This window comes from Asterias amurensis, chromosome 18 (assembly GCF_032118995.1).
Source record: "Asterias amurensis chromosome 18, ASM3211899v1".
NCBI classification, from domain to species: Eukaryota; Metazoa; Echinodermata; class Asteroidea; order Forcipulatida; family Asteriidae; genus Asterias; species Asterias amurensis.
Genome location: NC_092665.1, coordinates 14,276,911 through 14,290,741, shown reverse-complemented (window position 1 = coordinate 14,290,741; position 13,831 = coordinate 14,276,911). Strand labels below are relative to the sequence as shown.

The following is a 13,831-nucleotide window of genomic DNA, read 5'->3' as shown; positions in this document are numbered from 1 at the left end:
TGTTATTGTGCGTATTAAATATGGGTTATAAAACATGATCTAGGGCCGTTGGGGGCGTGAGTTAAAAAAAAAGGCCACCGAGTGTGTGTGTGTGTGGGAGAGGAGAGATGATCCAGAGAGCTGAGGTGAGCGACAGCTGCTTTACTTCGTTGTGTTGTCGTCTAAACATCTTATTTTTTGATGAAGATGCAACATCTAACAGATAAATGACGGGTTACAGTACATGTAGGTGATACACAATTTAGGTAGGTACAAAAGAGAGGAATATAGTGGAGTTCGTTGTCTAGATAGGTTGCTGGTCTGGTGTAAAAAAAAAAAGTGAGACAACAACACCACCATCATGACCATGTCCATGATTATTCATTGTCTTTTTTTGCATAATGTATTTTCTACTTCATCCACCATGCCATAGATAGAAAAGAGTTGGTATCATTGAAATGGAATATAATTGTCGTACTTGTGTTCTTTCGCAGAGAAAAAGGAAAGAGTGAAGAATCCATTTTGTAAATAAAAATATTGTTTTTAGGCCTACTTTTTAAAATATTTTTAATTTAGAAAATATTTAATCCTGCCTTTACTTTTTATCGCTGCTGAACCATGCGAAGACAGAGAGAGTGGTGTCACAAAAATACAAGTCGCAGAAGGCAGTCGGACACCTGCACATGAACCCAAATGACTTACTCCTAGAACTATGACATTCCTTCCGATATCATCTCCATGAACAGAGACGATAGCGGAACGAACGTCATAGTTCTAGTGGGGAGCAGAGCAAGAGAGGGTGTTTGATTTATTCAGAGGGAGAAAAACCTTTTTGTTGCAGGAGAGAACCAACGCAAAACTCTTTTTGACACCTGTTCACAACACTAGAGTCAGTTAGCTTGGAATCGAACCAGGGCCTGAGCGGTGAGAGGCGAGTGCTTAACACACCACTAGCCAACATACCACTTTGCGATTGGGGTTTTCTTATTTATAACGAAATCAAAACTTATATTATCATCTTTCTCTTCACAGGTTTCGTGACCCAGAAAAATTCAATAGATTTCCACTTGGTTTTTTTTCCAGATTTTTCTCCAGGATCTTCAAATACTACAAAAGAAATGGTTTCAAAGTCATCAAGACCATAATCAAGTCCAGATTCCAGACCAGGATTCCAAGTGAACAGAATCTGAGACCACGACCCAGCGATACAAGATGGCGATGCGAGATTTGGTCGATGGGGAGTGTGGGACAGCCAACCCCTTGATGAGGCTGACCCAACATTACGCCCAGGATAAGTCCTTGAGACAAGAGGGACTGCGAGGGGCAGACAGTCGACCCTTTGATCATGCCATAGCAACAAGAGGCTTTCTTGAAACACCTCAACCTGATGTAAGGATTTTAAAGAAATTAAGGAGGAGGAGTGGGGCTCGTAGAGTGGGACCACTGGTAGGCCTGGGCGACTAATGCAACTAATGTCTATTGATTGCTTAAATGAGTTGAGGCTAGCATTTTTTAACTACTCAATTAATCATGCCGCCAGGACTATAGTCGGGACTACTTAAAAACTAATCATGACAACATAATTTACTTACAAAACACAATCAGACATATTGCGCTTGTGGCCACACATGCCACATTGCATCTTGAGAAGTAAAAATTAGGAGCGACTAGTGTCGTATAGTCGAGTAGTAATGTTCGGTAGTCGCCTTGGCCTAACCACTGGTCAGAACTGATGTACCATTACTGCACAGTGTTCCCATACTTCAACACACTAGTTTCATCTTTTACAGAAATACTGCCCCTTATTTTATCCCCCCTAAAATCATCTAGAAAGAAGTCCAAGTCCTTGGATCATCGCAAGACAAATTTTCAGTGTTACCATAGTGATTTGTGTTGTGACATAACACTTTACAACATAGTTGCTAAGTTTAGCAACTATGTTGATTTGCAGTTACGATCAACCTTAGGTCTTAGTGAAATCGGCTCCAGGGCATTAATATAAAGCGCATTTATCCTGAATGACCCATTATTGTAAAATGCGCGGTATACAAACCAGCTACTATTATTATTGATTGTTTCTTTTGATCAGCTCGTGAATGAGTTTCTTGCGGATCAACAGCGTCATGTGGGACCTCCGCAAACGTTTCACATGGATGCTCTCTTGCAAGAAATGAGAGCCATTGAAGAATCCAAACTCAGACATCCACCGATTCAAGGTTGGTATGAACAAGATGATGCTCAAGATTTGCTTTTCTTTTTTCATTTCATTTATTTTCATTTTTTTTCATTTCATTTTATATTATTAGCATTACATTTTGTGGGCCACAGGCCAAACTGGATGACATAAGACATAAGAAAAAATTGCATTGCTTACACAAGTTTTAAAAAACACCCCCCCCCCCAAAAAAAAAAGGAAGATAACAAAATAGCACAAGATATATCGCGCAAGGATTTACAATCAGTAATTAGCAATAAATAGTAAAAATATCAAGAAAATCTGGTTGTGGAGTCAAGGACTCTCAGAAAAGCAAACTTAATCACTGCACTAGCTAAAAACCCAACAAGCCTTTTTGAGGTATGGCGGACACAATGCTACAACACTGTAAAGTTGTGGTAAATTTGTGCGTATTGACCACTAGAAATAGAACGTGTGTTATTCTGTGAAGTGCGCATTTTAGGCGACGCGGCGTTAACACGTAAACCTAATGACCACAAACATGGTGAGCGTGGCATCAGTCGCTGCGTGTGACGCGCCTATCACGTCCACCATACCTCAAAAAGGCTTATGGAGAGAAGACAATGAAGAAAGTTTCAGTTTTAGATGTTGGAGGGAAACCCTTAAAGAATTATTCCAGGTGAAACCCATACCATCAGGTAGGGACTGAAAACCCAATCCACATAGTGCCCCCGGTGGGATTTTAACCAAAGTCAAAAAGTAGAGGTGGAAGGCTAGTGATGATACCCACTACGCAACCTATTATTTCATTGAGTTTTTAACTTATCATTATTAGAATTTTTTTTTAATTGAGGATTCCTTATAAAGCAGTTTTTGTTTCTTTGGCACTGACCACCCCACTTTTAAGAATTGCCCATACACTTCATCAACTAAAAATATTACAAAAAAAATGTAAAACAAATCTGAATAAACAATTGATATCTCGATATAATCAATTTATCACTAAAATATATGGTGCACGAAAGGGTTACAGGGAATGATCTTGTTTTCCTAACAGCTCCAGCCGTTGCTGATCTAGCGTCCCATGCTGAATGGGCCAACGAATTCTTGGTGTCCGAGCAGCGAAGGGCAGAGGAGATCGTCGATGATAGAGATGCTGATTGGACGAGAGACTTCCTGGGGGGTCAACCTGGTACAGGTAACCTTTAGAAACACGCAAATGTCACCAATTCATTGTATTTTTTTATTTCTATTTTTCCCGTGGTTGTCTGTTCTCCTGACGATGACTAGAGCAAGCTAGTCGAAACGTTGAGACCAATTTCAGAACTGACTCCGCGGTAGTACAGTTAATTACGATCCTATAAGCTAAAGTAGTAGTCCAGTCTAATTTCTATACCATCCGCCCTGGTAATAGTTAAAAAGCAGGACAGTTCTTTTCAGAACTGAGAAGTCTCCCGAACCTCCGATTATCTACTCCACGGCAGTAGAATAAAGCAAGACAGTTCCCTAAGAACAACTCTACCTGGCAAGTAGATACACACATGGTGTTACCGCAAACCAAATATACATTGATACCTCACCATGCAATGCCTCAAATCCTATACAGTTCTTATCTGCTTCACTTTTTTCCTACCATGCTGGCTCCATTTTCATCTGCTCTGTTACTAATTTTGTATAATTCCAATTTATTGTTCAATAGTTACATGTAACCACCGACATGTATCATTACCCTGAGTGTGAAATAAATGTTGTTGTATAACACATCTTAATAATATAAACCCACAAAGATTGTAACATTGTCTGGGGCAAGATTGACATTATTTTGTTGTCTTTTAGTTGGTGCTGATATTATTCCATCCTCCTCTGAGGCCAAGTGGGCTGAGGAGTATCTGGAGCAATCTGAAGATAAATTGTGGTAAGATGAACGAAAATGTGATTATTGATTAAAATTACAAACTGTAAATGATATCCAAAATGAGTTATCTTGACAGAGTTTTGATGCAGTTCATTAATAAATCAATCAAGCAATTGATTTGTTTCCAATCTGAAAATTATATATTACATAATGCAAGCTATAGGTATGGAGGCACTATCTCAATAAACAAAGCGTCTTCGTGCAGTGCCTTGAAAAATGACCAAAAAAGAAACAAAGTTGAAAGAATAATGAATGACAAATAGTAGAAAAATGAAAGAACACAACAACATTTCAAAGAAACGACTGGCTGCAATTTTTTTTTAGCTGCAATATTTTTGTTTGTCTATCCCGAAAAGTATCAATTGAACAATCCAATTTAAATATTTTCTTTTCTTTCCTTTCTATTTAGGACGGAAGAGTTCACAAAACCAGAGGATGAGAAATGGTAAGATTGTAAAAAAAGAAACTTGAAATGCTCAACTTTGGAAAACATTTATCTAGCATTGCATAATTATTGCCAATTTGATGTTCCCAATCCCTGTCCTCTGTAGATTTTATTTACCCACGTGTTTCAGGAATGCTTCCTGTAGATTTTGAGGGTCTTTTCGCTGTTCCAAAAAGCAATGTGTACTTGTTATTATTTCATTGGGAGCAATTGTTTATTTTTTTATTTTTTTGTAGGGCCGCTGAGTTCCAGCAAGATGCTGGCTCTGATCTTGCCAAGACAGCCAGTCAACTCTTGGGTACCTTTGACGATCCAAAGTTCGCAAACACAGAGGTGAGGCAATGTTCATGATAAGATATTAAAAGTCAACTCTTCTTTACATTCATCAGAGCTTCTTCCGACGGGTATTTTCAAAACCACTACCAGTACCGTCATTGCAGACCAAAGCTTTTAATCAGGTCAATCTGAGTGAAACCAACACGCCTCCAAGGCAAGCCTGGAATTTCATCGTAGAGAGGGCAAGGCTATTTTAATTTTGCAAAGGCCACTTCCTTTGGAAAGTCATTAAAAAGAGTTGAAAACACTAGAAGGGCACCAAGGCAAGACCAGGGCAACAGAGGCCATGTCACCAAGGCTGCTGTGAAACTCCTGGCCTGCAATGTTAGAAATAGTAGAACGGTTGTGAATGAATGGTCTGGAATAGTGGTTTTGAAATGACCCTTTGCGTTTTCTCGTAGCGAACCATCCTACCCATTCAGCCAATTAACATTCATGCTATTGAAGTCGCCGTTCTTTCTTCAGTCTATTTTTCTTTTCTTTTTTAATTGCACGCTTTACAATAATATGTCTGGGTGGATATGTGAAGAAGATTAATTGACTTGGTCAAGTCCAAGTCAGAGTCATCATGACTCGAGTCCGAGACATAACAAAAGTGACTTGATTGACAATCGAGTTCAAAGCCCCCTTGCATTGACTATCATCGCTAAGATCAAACGATGGAAAACACCCTGAGGTCTTCATTGAAATCAATGAGGGCGCTGTTTGGAACATGTGACTTCATAATGCAAGGGGTATATTGGGACTTGAGTCCAAGTCCATGCAGCGCTGGTTAAAAAACACAATACTGTTGAAGACGATCATAAACCCTTGGCTCCTGTTTTCACCCGCAGTTTGTGAAATTTGTGAAGAAACTTGGGGAGGGGGAGGTGACAATTGATGGTAATGAGGTGAAGACAAAAGAGGGCGCTCCGTTTGACCCGCTGGCCCAAGAATGGACGTCCGATTTCCTTAAAGAGCAGGTAGTTGCAAACCCATACAGTGCTGTCTTGTTGCTATGTGTATCTGCTTGGTCCTTGCTTCTTAATTTTCAACTCATTCTCGACTTCATTCTTGCTTGCCCTCTGGCTTGTTATTATGTGATGCTTATCATAGAACTTTTCCAGTTTTATTTTTGATATTTTCCCTGTACATGTAGTTTTGTTAACGGTACTTTAAAGATGGTGGACACTATTGGTAATTGTCAACGACCAGACTTCTCACTTGGTGTATCTCAACATGTGTGTAAAATAACAAATTTGTGGAAGTTTGAGCTCAATCGCTCGTCGAAGTTGCGAGATAATAATGAAAGAAAAACACTCTTGTCACACGAAGTTGTGTGCTTTCAGATGCTTGATTTCGAGACCTCAAATTCTAAACCTGATGTCTCGAAATCAAAATTCGCGGAAAATTACTTCTTTCTTGAAAACGACGTCACTTCAGAGGGAGCCGTTTCTCACAATGTTTTATACTATCAACCTCTCCCCATTACTCGTCAACAAGTAAAGTTTTATGATAATAATTATTTTTGAGTAATTACCAATAGTGTCTACTGCCTTTAATTATTGTGATTGGTTCCTGAACTTTTTTTTTTTAAAGCGCCTTGGAGCTTGTTTTTCACCAATGTTGTCACTATATACTCTGTCCGTCATCAGGGCCCAATTTCATAGAGCTGCTTTAGTAGAAAATATTGTTTAACATATTACTGCTTAGCAAAAATGAGCTGGATACCAGCCACAAATTATTCATGTGACATGGTATTTTGGCTGGTAACCTTATTCTGGTAGGCATAACTTTGATGTTTATAGCTACTTTTTGTGCTTAAGCGGCTCTTTGAAATTTGGCCAAGGAGTTTACTGGAGTATACAGTCCGAAGCGTCAAGCCATTCCAGTTCTCAGAACCACCATTACCTTAAAACAGGGTGATGTCTATTATCCTTCCACCATGCAAACCTTCAAGTCTTATTTGACTTTAATTCACATAACCACTTGGGTTTAGTTCAGTGTTTTTGCAAAACTTCAAATAAGGTTGCGTCGAGACTTTTAACTGTGATCCGAGCCAACATTTGATGTTCGTCATCTCTTTTTTTTGCTTTCAGGAACTTCTGACCGATAACTGGGCCAAAGAGTTCACGTCCGAGAACACGATGCCGTCGGATGCAGACTTCTGGAATAAATTACAGAAGGAGTGGGAGGACATGGGTCCAACGGAGGACCACCCTTGGCTAACGGAGTTCAACGGAGGCCAGGTCAAAGACCCGGTAAGAGGTTCATTTCAGGGATGGCATTTTTCTGTTCGGGAATGTTTTCACAGGGGAAATATTGAGTACACAATGTTTTACCCACATCTAAGTATTGGTAAAACCAAATAATATTCTTTAGCCCAGATGCAAATTTCACATCAAAGAAGAGAAAAATCAATGTAGTGTGAACAAAAATCCAAAATAGTATACCCTTTTGATAATTATTAAACAGGCGATGAATTTAATTATTCTGATGTCTTTTCCTTCATTGGCAGGTTTATGAGTTTGAAGATGAGAATCCTCTTGCAGATCATCCTAATCCATTTGAGGAAGGCCTTAATCGGCTTAAGGATGGTGATTTAGCAAATGCAATATTGCTGTTTGAAGCAGAGGTGAAGAAGAACCCAGAACATATGGAGGTGAGAGAAAGTCAGAATCTTCTACATTTTAAACGGTTTGATAGTTAGTTGACTGAGAATGTCAGAATCTCCTACATTTTAAACGGTTTGATAGTTAGTTGACTGAGAATGTCAAAATCTTCTACATTTTAAACGGTTCGATAGTTAGTTGACTGAGAATGTCAGAATCTTCTACATTTTAAACGGTTTGATAGTTGACTGAGAATGTCAGAATCTTCTACATTTTAAACGGTTTGATAGTTAGTTGACTGAGAATGTCAGAATCTTCTACATTTTAAAAGGTTTGATAGTTAGTTGACTGAGAATGTCAGAATCCCCTACATTTAAAACGGTTTGATAGTTAGTTGACTGATCCTATGCTTGGCGTGTCTTGGCCGAGCGGTTAAGAGCATCGGACTCAAGCTCTGTTGTTTCAGATTGGGGGTTCGAATCCAAGTCGTGACTACTGTGTCCTTAAGCAAGGCACCATGGTGCTTAGTCCTTCGGATGGGACATAAAGTTGTTGGTCACATGTGTTGTGTGCACTTATTGAAAAGATAAGGGGTTCGCCCTGGTGTTCTTGGTTTGATTGGCAGCATATAGGTCTCATAATTCAAACGTAGTCCCACATACCTTGCAGGAAAATACTGAATGTGCGCTAGATTAAGTTCAACTAGTTTAACTAATAGTTTACTCCAGTGAATAAACCACCCATTCTTTTCATGTAAGTATGGAAATAAATGTGTATTTGAATTAAGTTAAATTGAAGTAAATTTAATTGGAATTGAACCACACAAACTGACAAAGGAACTTAATTTCATACTGCAAACTTCCTGCTCCTTTCACTTTCATCTACAAGTTGTTCCTCAGAATAATTTTTTTTTTGCAGGCGTGGCAGTACCTCGGAACAACTCAAGCTGAAAACGAACAAGAACAAGCAGCGATAGCAGCTCTCAGAAAGTAAGAAATATTGTTGATTGACCCTCCATTATTCTGCAAGATGTTTCAATCCCGCTTTGTTCTATTTGTGGGCAGTTTAATTTCATAGAGATAAAACAAAATTGGCTGCGATAAAAACAAATTCTTCAAAATATTTTGCACTTGTATCCTTGTTTTGCACTTGTATCCTAGCAGTTCTGTCCTGCTTTTTAACTTCTACCTGGGTGGAAGGTAGAAAATCGGCTTGGACTACTACTTTAGCTTATAGAGGATCGTTATTAATGATCTCTGTTTTTTCTAGGTGTCTTGAATTAAAGTCGGATAACCTGACGGCGCTTATGAGTCTCGCTGTGAGTTACACAAACGAGTCGCTTCAGAACCAAGCGCTTGAGACGTTGCTGGATTGGCTAGCGGCAAACCCAAAGTACAAACATCTCGTCAAGGACGACGCTCAAGGAGCTGAGAGTCGGATCGACTCTAGGACTTCTTCATTTCTATCCAGGTAAGATTTTGAAGATTAAGATTAAGATTTGCATTTAGATTAGGATTTTGATTAAGATTAAGATTCTGATTACAATTAAGATTAAGATTATGATTAAGATTAAGATTAAGATTATGATTCAGATTTTGAGTAAGATTTTGATTAAGATAAAGATTAAGATTAAGATTTTCAAGATTAAGTTTTGAAGATTAGCCGTTTGGTTGCGGTACAAGGGTCTTACAATTTGACCTTTTGAATCGGAATTTTAATTAATCATTGTTTGTGGCTGATTTCTTTCTTTTTTTCATTAGTCCAGTCATCTTGGATCCATCACCTCTGCATCAATTTGCAATTCATTAAATTAATTTTTTAGTTTTGCCAAGCTATGATTTAGGCCCAATTTTATGGCTCTGCTTACCATAAGCAAAGAATTGCTATTACAGAAGCAGGGAAGACTGCTTACTGTATGTCATGCGTATTTGTTGGGTTAGCAGGCAATTTTTGCTTGTGAGCGTGCAAACAGGGCCAAATTTCATAGAGCTGCTTAAGCACAAAATTTTGATTAAGCAATAAATTCATTGCTTAGTAAAATCAGATTACCGGCCAAGACTCCACTCAATTGTAATGCTAAGTAAACAACAGCTAAATACTAGTCATAAGCAATGTATATGGCATGAAATTTTGGCCAGTAACATGTGTAAAATAAGCGAGCTATTTTCGTGCTTAAGCATTTTTTTTGCTTAAGCAGCTCTATTGAATTGGCCCCTGGCCTAGGCATACTTCGCTTACACAGCTAGCGCAAAAATTCAGTGCTTGCACAGTAAGTAGAGAAGGCTGACTATATGCGCAGAATTCGGCAGTAAGTAGAACCATGAAATCTGGAAAGTAATGAAGGTCATTATTGACTTGATTTTGGTAATATATTTTTGAGTTGAACAAAGAAAACATTGAGTAGAGCAGGTTTTGAACCTTCGAGCTGCAACAGGAGCGGGATTACTAGGGGATTGACTTTTTATTTCAAATAAAAAGTTTCAAATAAAAATTCAAATACAAAATTTTGAAGTAATAAACCACAGGGAAGGGAAACTGACAATAAAATATAATTAATTTCGGGTTGAACTTTGAAAAAAGTGGGAATAATTGCATCCCCTTAGGGTGACCCCTCTCCTGCTGCTTTCCAAACTTAGCTGTGATCCCTGGCTACACCGCAGTTACTGGCTGAATGGCTTCTGACAGGCACTAAAAATGATAATTGGCAAAATAGGGAGATTGCAAACATCAGGGCCCAATTTCATAGAGCTGCTAAGCACAAAAGTTTGCTTAGCATGAAATTTCTTCCTTGATAAAAACAAGTTTACCAACCAACTTTCCATGTGATTTTCAGGATAAGCAAACAATTAAGCTGAATACCAGTAACAAGCACTATGCAACAAATGGATATTTGGTTGGTAATCCAGTTTTTATCTGGGTAGAAATTTCATGCTTAGCAAATTTTTGTGCTTAGCAGCTCTATGAAATTGGGCCCAGGGCTAAATAGCTCAGTTGGTAGAATGCTGGCCTGTTAATTCGGAGCCCACAGGTTCAAATCCCGCTCTTGTCAATTTGTCTTTGTTCTCAAATTGAACTTTACCCAGTCAGTTTCCCATGTGGTTTTATTACTTGATTTATTGATTTATGTTTCAGATCGATGTCTGAATTTGTTCGAAACAAAAGAAGGTGAATGAAGGGTGGTTGAGATCTGTTTTTTTGTCATTGCCCCGAAGTGATTGATGTTATTTTTATCATGTCCAAAATATCCACATCAGTAGTAGTCACATTTTATGTTGTCCTGTTGTGAAGCAACTACTTTCAGCATCTTTATCATTGTCATCATGTTCTCAAGAGGTGAAAGTCTGAAAATGAGACCAGGGCTCAATTTCATAGAGCTGCTTAAACACAAAAAGGAGCTAAATACAATAAAACAATGCTTACTGGATAATGGTCACCAGCCAAACTACCATGTCCATCTACAAGGTGCTCGGTCACGACACGCCACATGATCATCGGTCATCGTCATTGTCACCATCTTCAGGACCATCCTCATCATCTTCTCAAGTTTCAATCATCATTTAGCTCCCCCCAACCCTCGTCATCTCCTAATACTAATATGTAAGCCTAGGCGACTTCTGAAATTTACTACTCGACTATTTGCGCCTCAAATAGTTGCGACCTCGACACTAGTCGCGACTAATTTTTAATTCCAAAGATGCATTGAGGCATAATGTACAACATATTAAAATTCACGCTGAAAGGGTTGAAGGATCGTGTCCCTGATGTCGGATTGTGTTTCGGAAGTAAATTATGTTGTCAAACAGTTGGTTCACCAAGCAGGAAGTCGCGACTATTTTTGAAATAGTCGTGATGGAATGATTAACCGAGTATTTAAACAATTAGTCTAGGCTTACTAACATGTGAAAACTGTGATCACTGAATGCACTGATAAATTTTTTTGTATTCATAATTCTTCCGCAGTGCTCTACACAGTCACGCTAAAGACTTATTCATCCAAACAGCTCAGACCTCCCCGACTGACGTCGACGCCGACGTGCAGTGCGGTCTCGGAGTTCTCTTTAATTTATCTCAAGAGTACGACAAGGCCGTAGACTGCTTCAAGACAGCTCTGTCTGTTCGACCACAGGTGAGTTGAGTACATCGTTTGTTTGCTTTTTGTTTTTTAAATTTTATTTATGAAAGTTCGCCCCAAACAATGCTAGAAGCCACTCTTTGTATTGGGCTACAAGAAAAAGAACTCGGGGAAGCTGAATGAAGGAATTTATATTCCTTTTAAAACAGTCTAGATTGTAGGATGGAGGGAAACCTGTACTAGGCAAGGAGTTCCAAAGAGATGCAGTACGGGGAATAAAGCTGTTGGAATGGCTCCTTGTTCTACATCTAATAAGCATGTTTGGCGTGTTTGACTGTCTTGCACTTCTGTGGACCATGGTTCGAATCCCACCGTCCAAGTAACTAGATCATACCGTGGCGGGCGCACTTTGGCGATTCAACCGCGCGTAGTAGTACACTATCCAGAATCAAGCACCATAGTCTTGGGCCAAGACTACCCAGTCTTTAGAATTACCCAAAAGGAGACCTTTTGTTTTTTCCCTTTTTTTGTTTTGTCATTGATCTCCATAAATGACAGCATGCAGGGTCAAAGTTATACCTGGCCGATAATTGTCAGAATCTATAAAGGCCGATATCTGGCGTTAGTCGCGAGCCGCTTAGTGTGATGTCAAATGTACAGGCTAACCACAGGCCTAGTCCTATTTTTAAATTTTATTTTGATTGATTTTAATGTTAGTTAAAGGTTGAGTTGGAAAGGAAGACATAAACAAAAAATTTATACTAATTTTTTTAAGTAGCCTATCATGTAATGTAAAATTTAAAATCTAGTGAATTTTTCTTTTTATGGAAAAAAAACCACTTTATGTTACACACCCTAGCATTTAAATTCAGTAGAAAATAAATAAACAATACAACAACTGGATAACATTTAGTTCAATGTTTGTTTGTATTTTTAGTTGAGAAAATTGAATTAGCTGTTGCAAACAAATAGTTATTTACATGTAGTTATCGGCCTGTATTTTTAGTTCTAAGCATTAATTATACAACTGCTTTTAAAATTTCTTCTGATGCTTATAGTTTATGGCCTGTATTTTTAGTTCGAAGAATTAATTATACGACTGCTTTTAAAATTTCTTCTTTTAAAAATATTTTGTTGGTTCAATTTCTCCCCTCTTCTTACTCGACATTGTAGGACGCCCTTCTGTGGAACAAGCTCGGAGCAACATTGGCCAACGGCAGCCGTAGCGAGGAGGCTGTAGACGCTTACCATCATGCATTGCAAATCTCCCCGGGGTTCATCCGATCTCGCTATAACCTAGGAATCAGCTGCATCAATCTTGGAGCACACAAGTAAGCATCTTGATAATGTGAAGTTGGCAGGGCCGTAAATTAAGGGACCTTGTCAAAATTAGTTCAGTGCCCGATTTCATAGAGCCGCTTAATAGATGATTTTGTGCTTAAGCGAAAGTTATAATAGATGTTAAATTTGCATCGGGATAAAGAATATAATTTTTTTTTTTTTGGTTTTTACCCATACACCGAAAGTTAGTAGAGCAGTTTTGTGCACGCATTTTATAAACAAAAAGAGCAAGTTTAACATTTTGACTGTCAATAATCCGTTTTACTTTGTAATGATACTGGCCATAATTTGAATATTAATGTTTACTTTTTCTAACCTCAGTTACATTTTTATTCAATTAAGTTAATTATTGGTTTGGTTTTATAGGTTTTTTTTTATATGATGTTTTTTTGTCATTTTTGATGTCGTTCAGTTTAGGCCCCCTATAGCGAATCCAACTCGTTTACCTAAAATGATTCAGTTTATACCAAATCCAACCCGTTTATGGTTGCTAATAAAATGATCTTTACCTTACATAAAGAGAAGCTGTTCTCTAATCGGAAGCCAATGAAGTTCAAGGAATTGGTTTCTTGTGCGGAGACTAAACTTCTATTTTGTACTCGGTACAGGGAGGCAGTTGAACACTTCCTAGCGGCACTAAATATGCAACAGAGGGGGATCGGTCCACAAGGTGAGAGGTCAACCATGTCGCAGAACATCTGGAGTACGCTCCGAATGACCATCTCACTCCTTGGAAGAATGGACCTCTACAAAGCCGCTGACGACCACGATCTCGGGAAGCTCAACGATGAGTTCGGGGTGACCCCAGTCGTAACGTGACTGCGGCAGCATTCTGCTTCACAGGGAACGTTTTGCGTGAAGTGCCGAAAGGCGATCTGCGTTAAAATCCCTGGAATGCCGCTATGGTGGTAGTTTTGATCGACAAGACTCATCAACAGGGCCCAATTTCATGGCTCTGCGCTTATCCCTGAATTCT

General features: G+C 38.7%; 1 protein-coding gene across 3 annotated transcripts; it reads left to right on the top strand.

Annotated features, from left to right (window-relative positions):
- Positions 1-102: 102 nt before the first annotated feature.
- On the top strand, positions 103-13,755 carry LOC139950534 (peroxisomal targeting signal 1 receptor-like). 3 transcript variants are annotated; one of them, XM_071949269.1, is made up of 16 exons: positions 103-245; positions 1,063-1,368; positions 2,069-2,195; positions 3,213-3,353; positions 3,992-4,070; positions 4,480-4,515; positions 4,752-4,848; positions 5,685-5,813; positions 6,930-7,091; positions 7,349-7,492; positions 8,361-8,431; positions 8,712-8,912; positions 10,575-10,607; positions 11,403-11,568; positions 12,688-12,845; positions 13,464-13,755. In XM_071949269.1, exons 2-16 carry the CDS (start codon positions 1,192-1,194, stop codon positions 13,672-13,674), a joined length of 1,932 nt encoding a protein of 643 aa, XP_071805370.1. In that variant the 5' UTR covers positions 103-245; positions 1,063-1,191; the 3' UTR covers positions 13,675-13,755. The 3 variants fall into 3 exon arrangements, with proteins under 3 accessions (XP_071805370.1, XP_071805372.1, XP_071805371.1); XM_071949271.1 differs by lacking the exon at positions 5,685-5,813; XM_071949270.1 differs by lacking the exon at positions 10,575-10,607.
- The last annotated feature ends 76 nt before the right edge of the window (positions 13,756-13,831 follow it).

What these genes read in the sequence shown, in the direction of transcription:
- LOC139950534 (XM_071949269.1), top strand. Translation starts at nt 1,192, where the DNA reads ATGGCGATGCGAGATTTGGTCGATGGGGAGTGTGGGACAGCCAACCCC. An exon ending in CAATCTGAAGATAAATTGTG is followed by an intron (nt 4,071 to 4,479) that starts GTAAGATGAACG and finishes CTTTCTATTTAG; the next exon opens with GACGGAAGAGTTCACAAAAC. An exon ending in ACTTCTTCATTTCTATCCAG is followed by an intron (nt 8,913 to 10,574) that starts GTAAGATTTTGA and finishes TTTATGTTTCAG; the next exon opens with ATCGATGTCTGAATTTGTTC.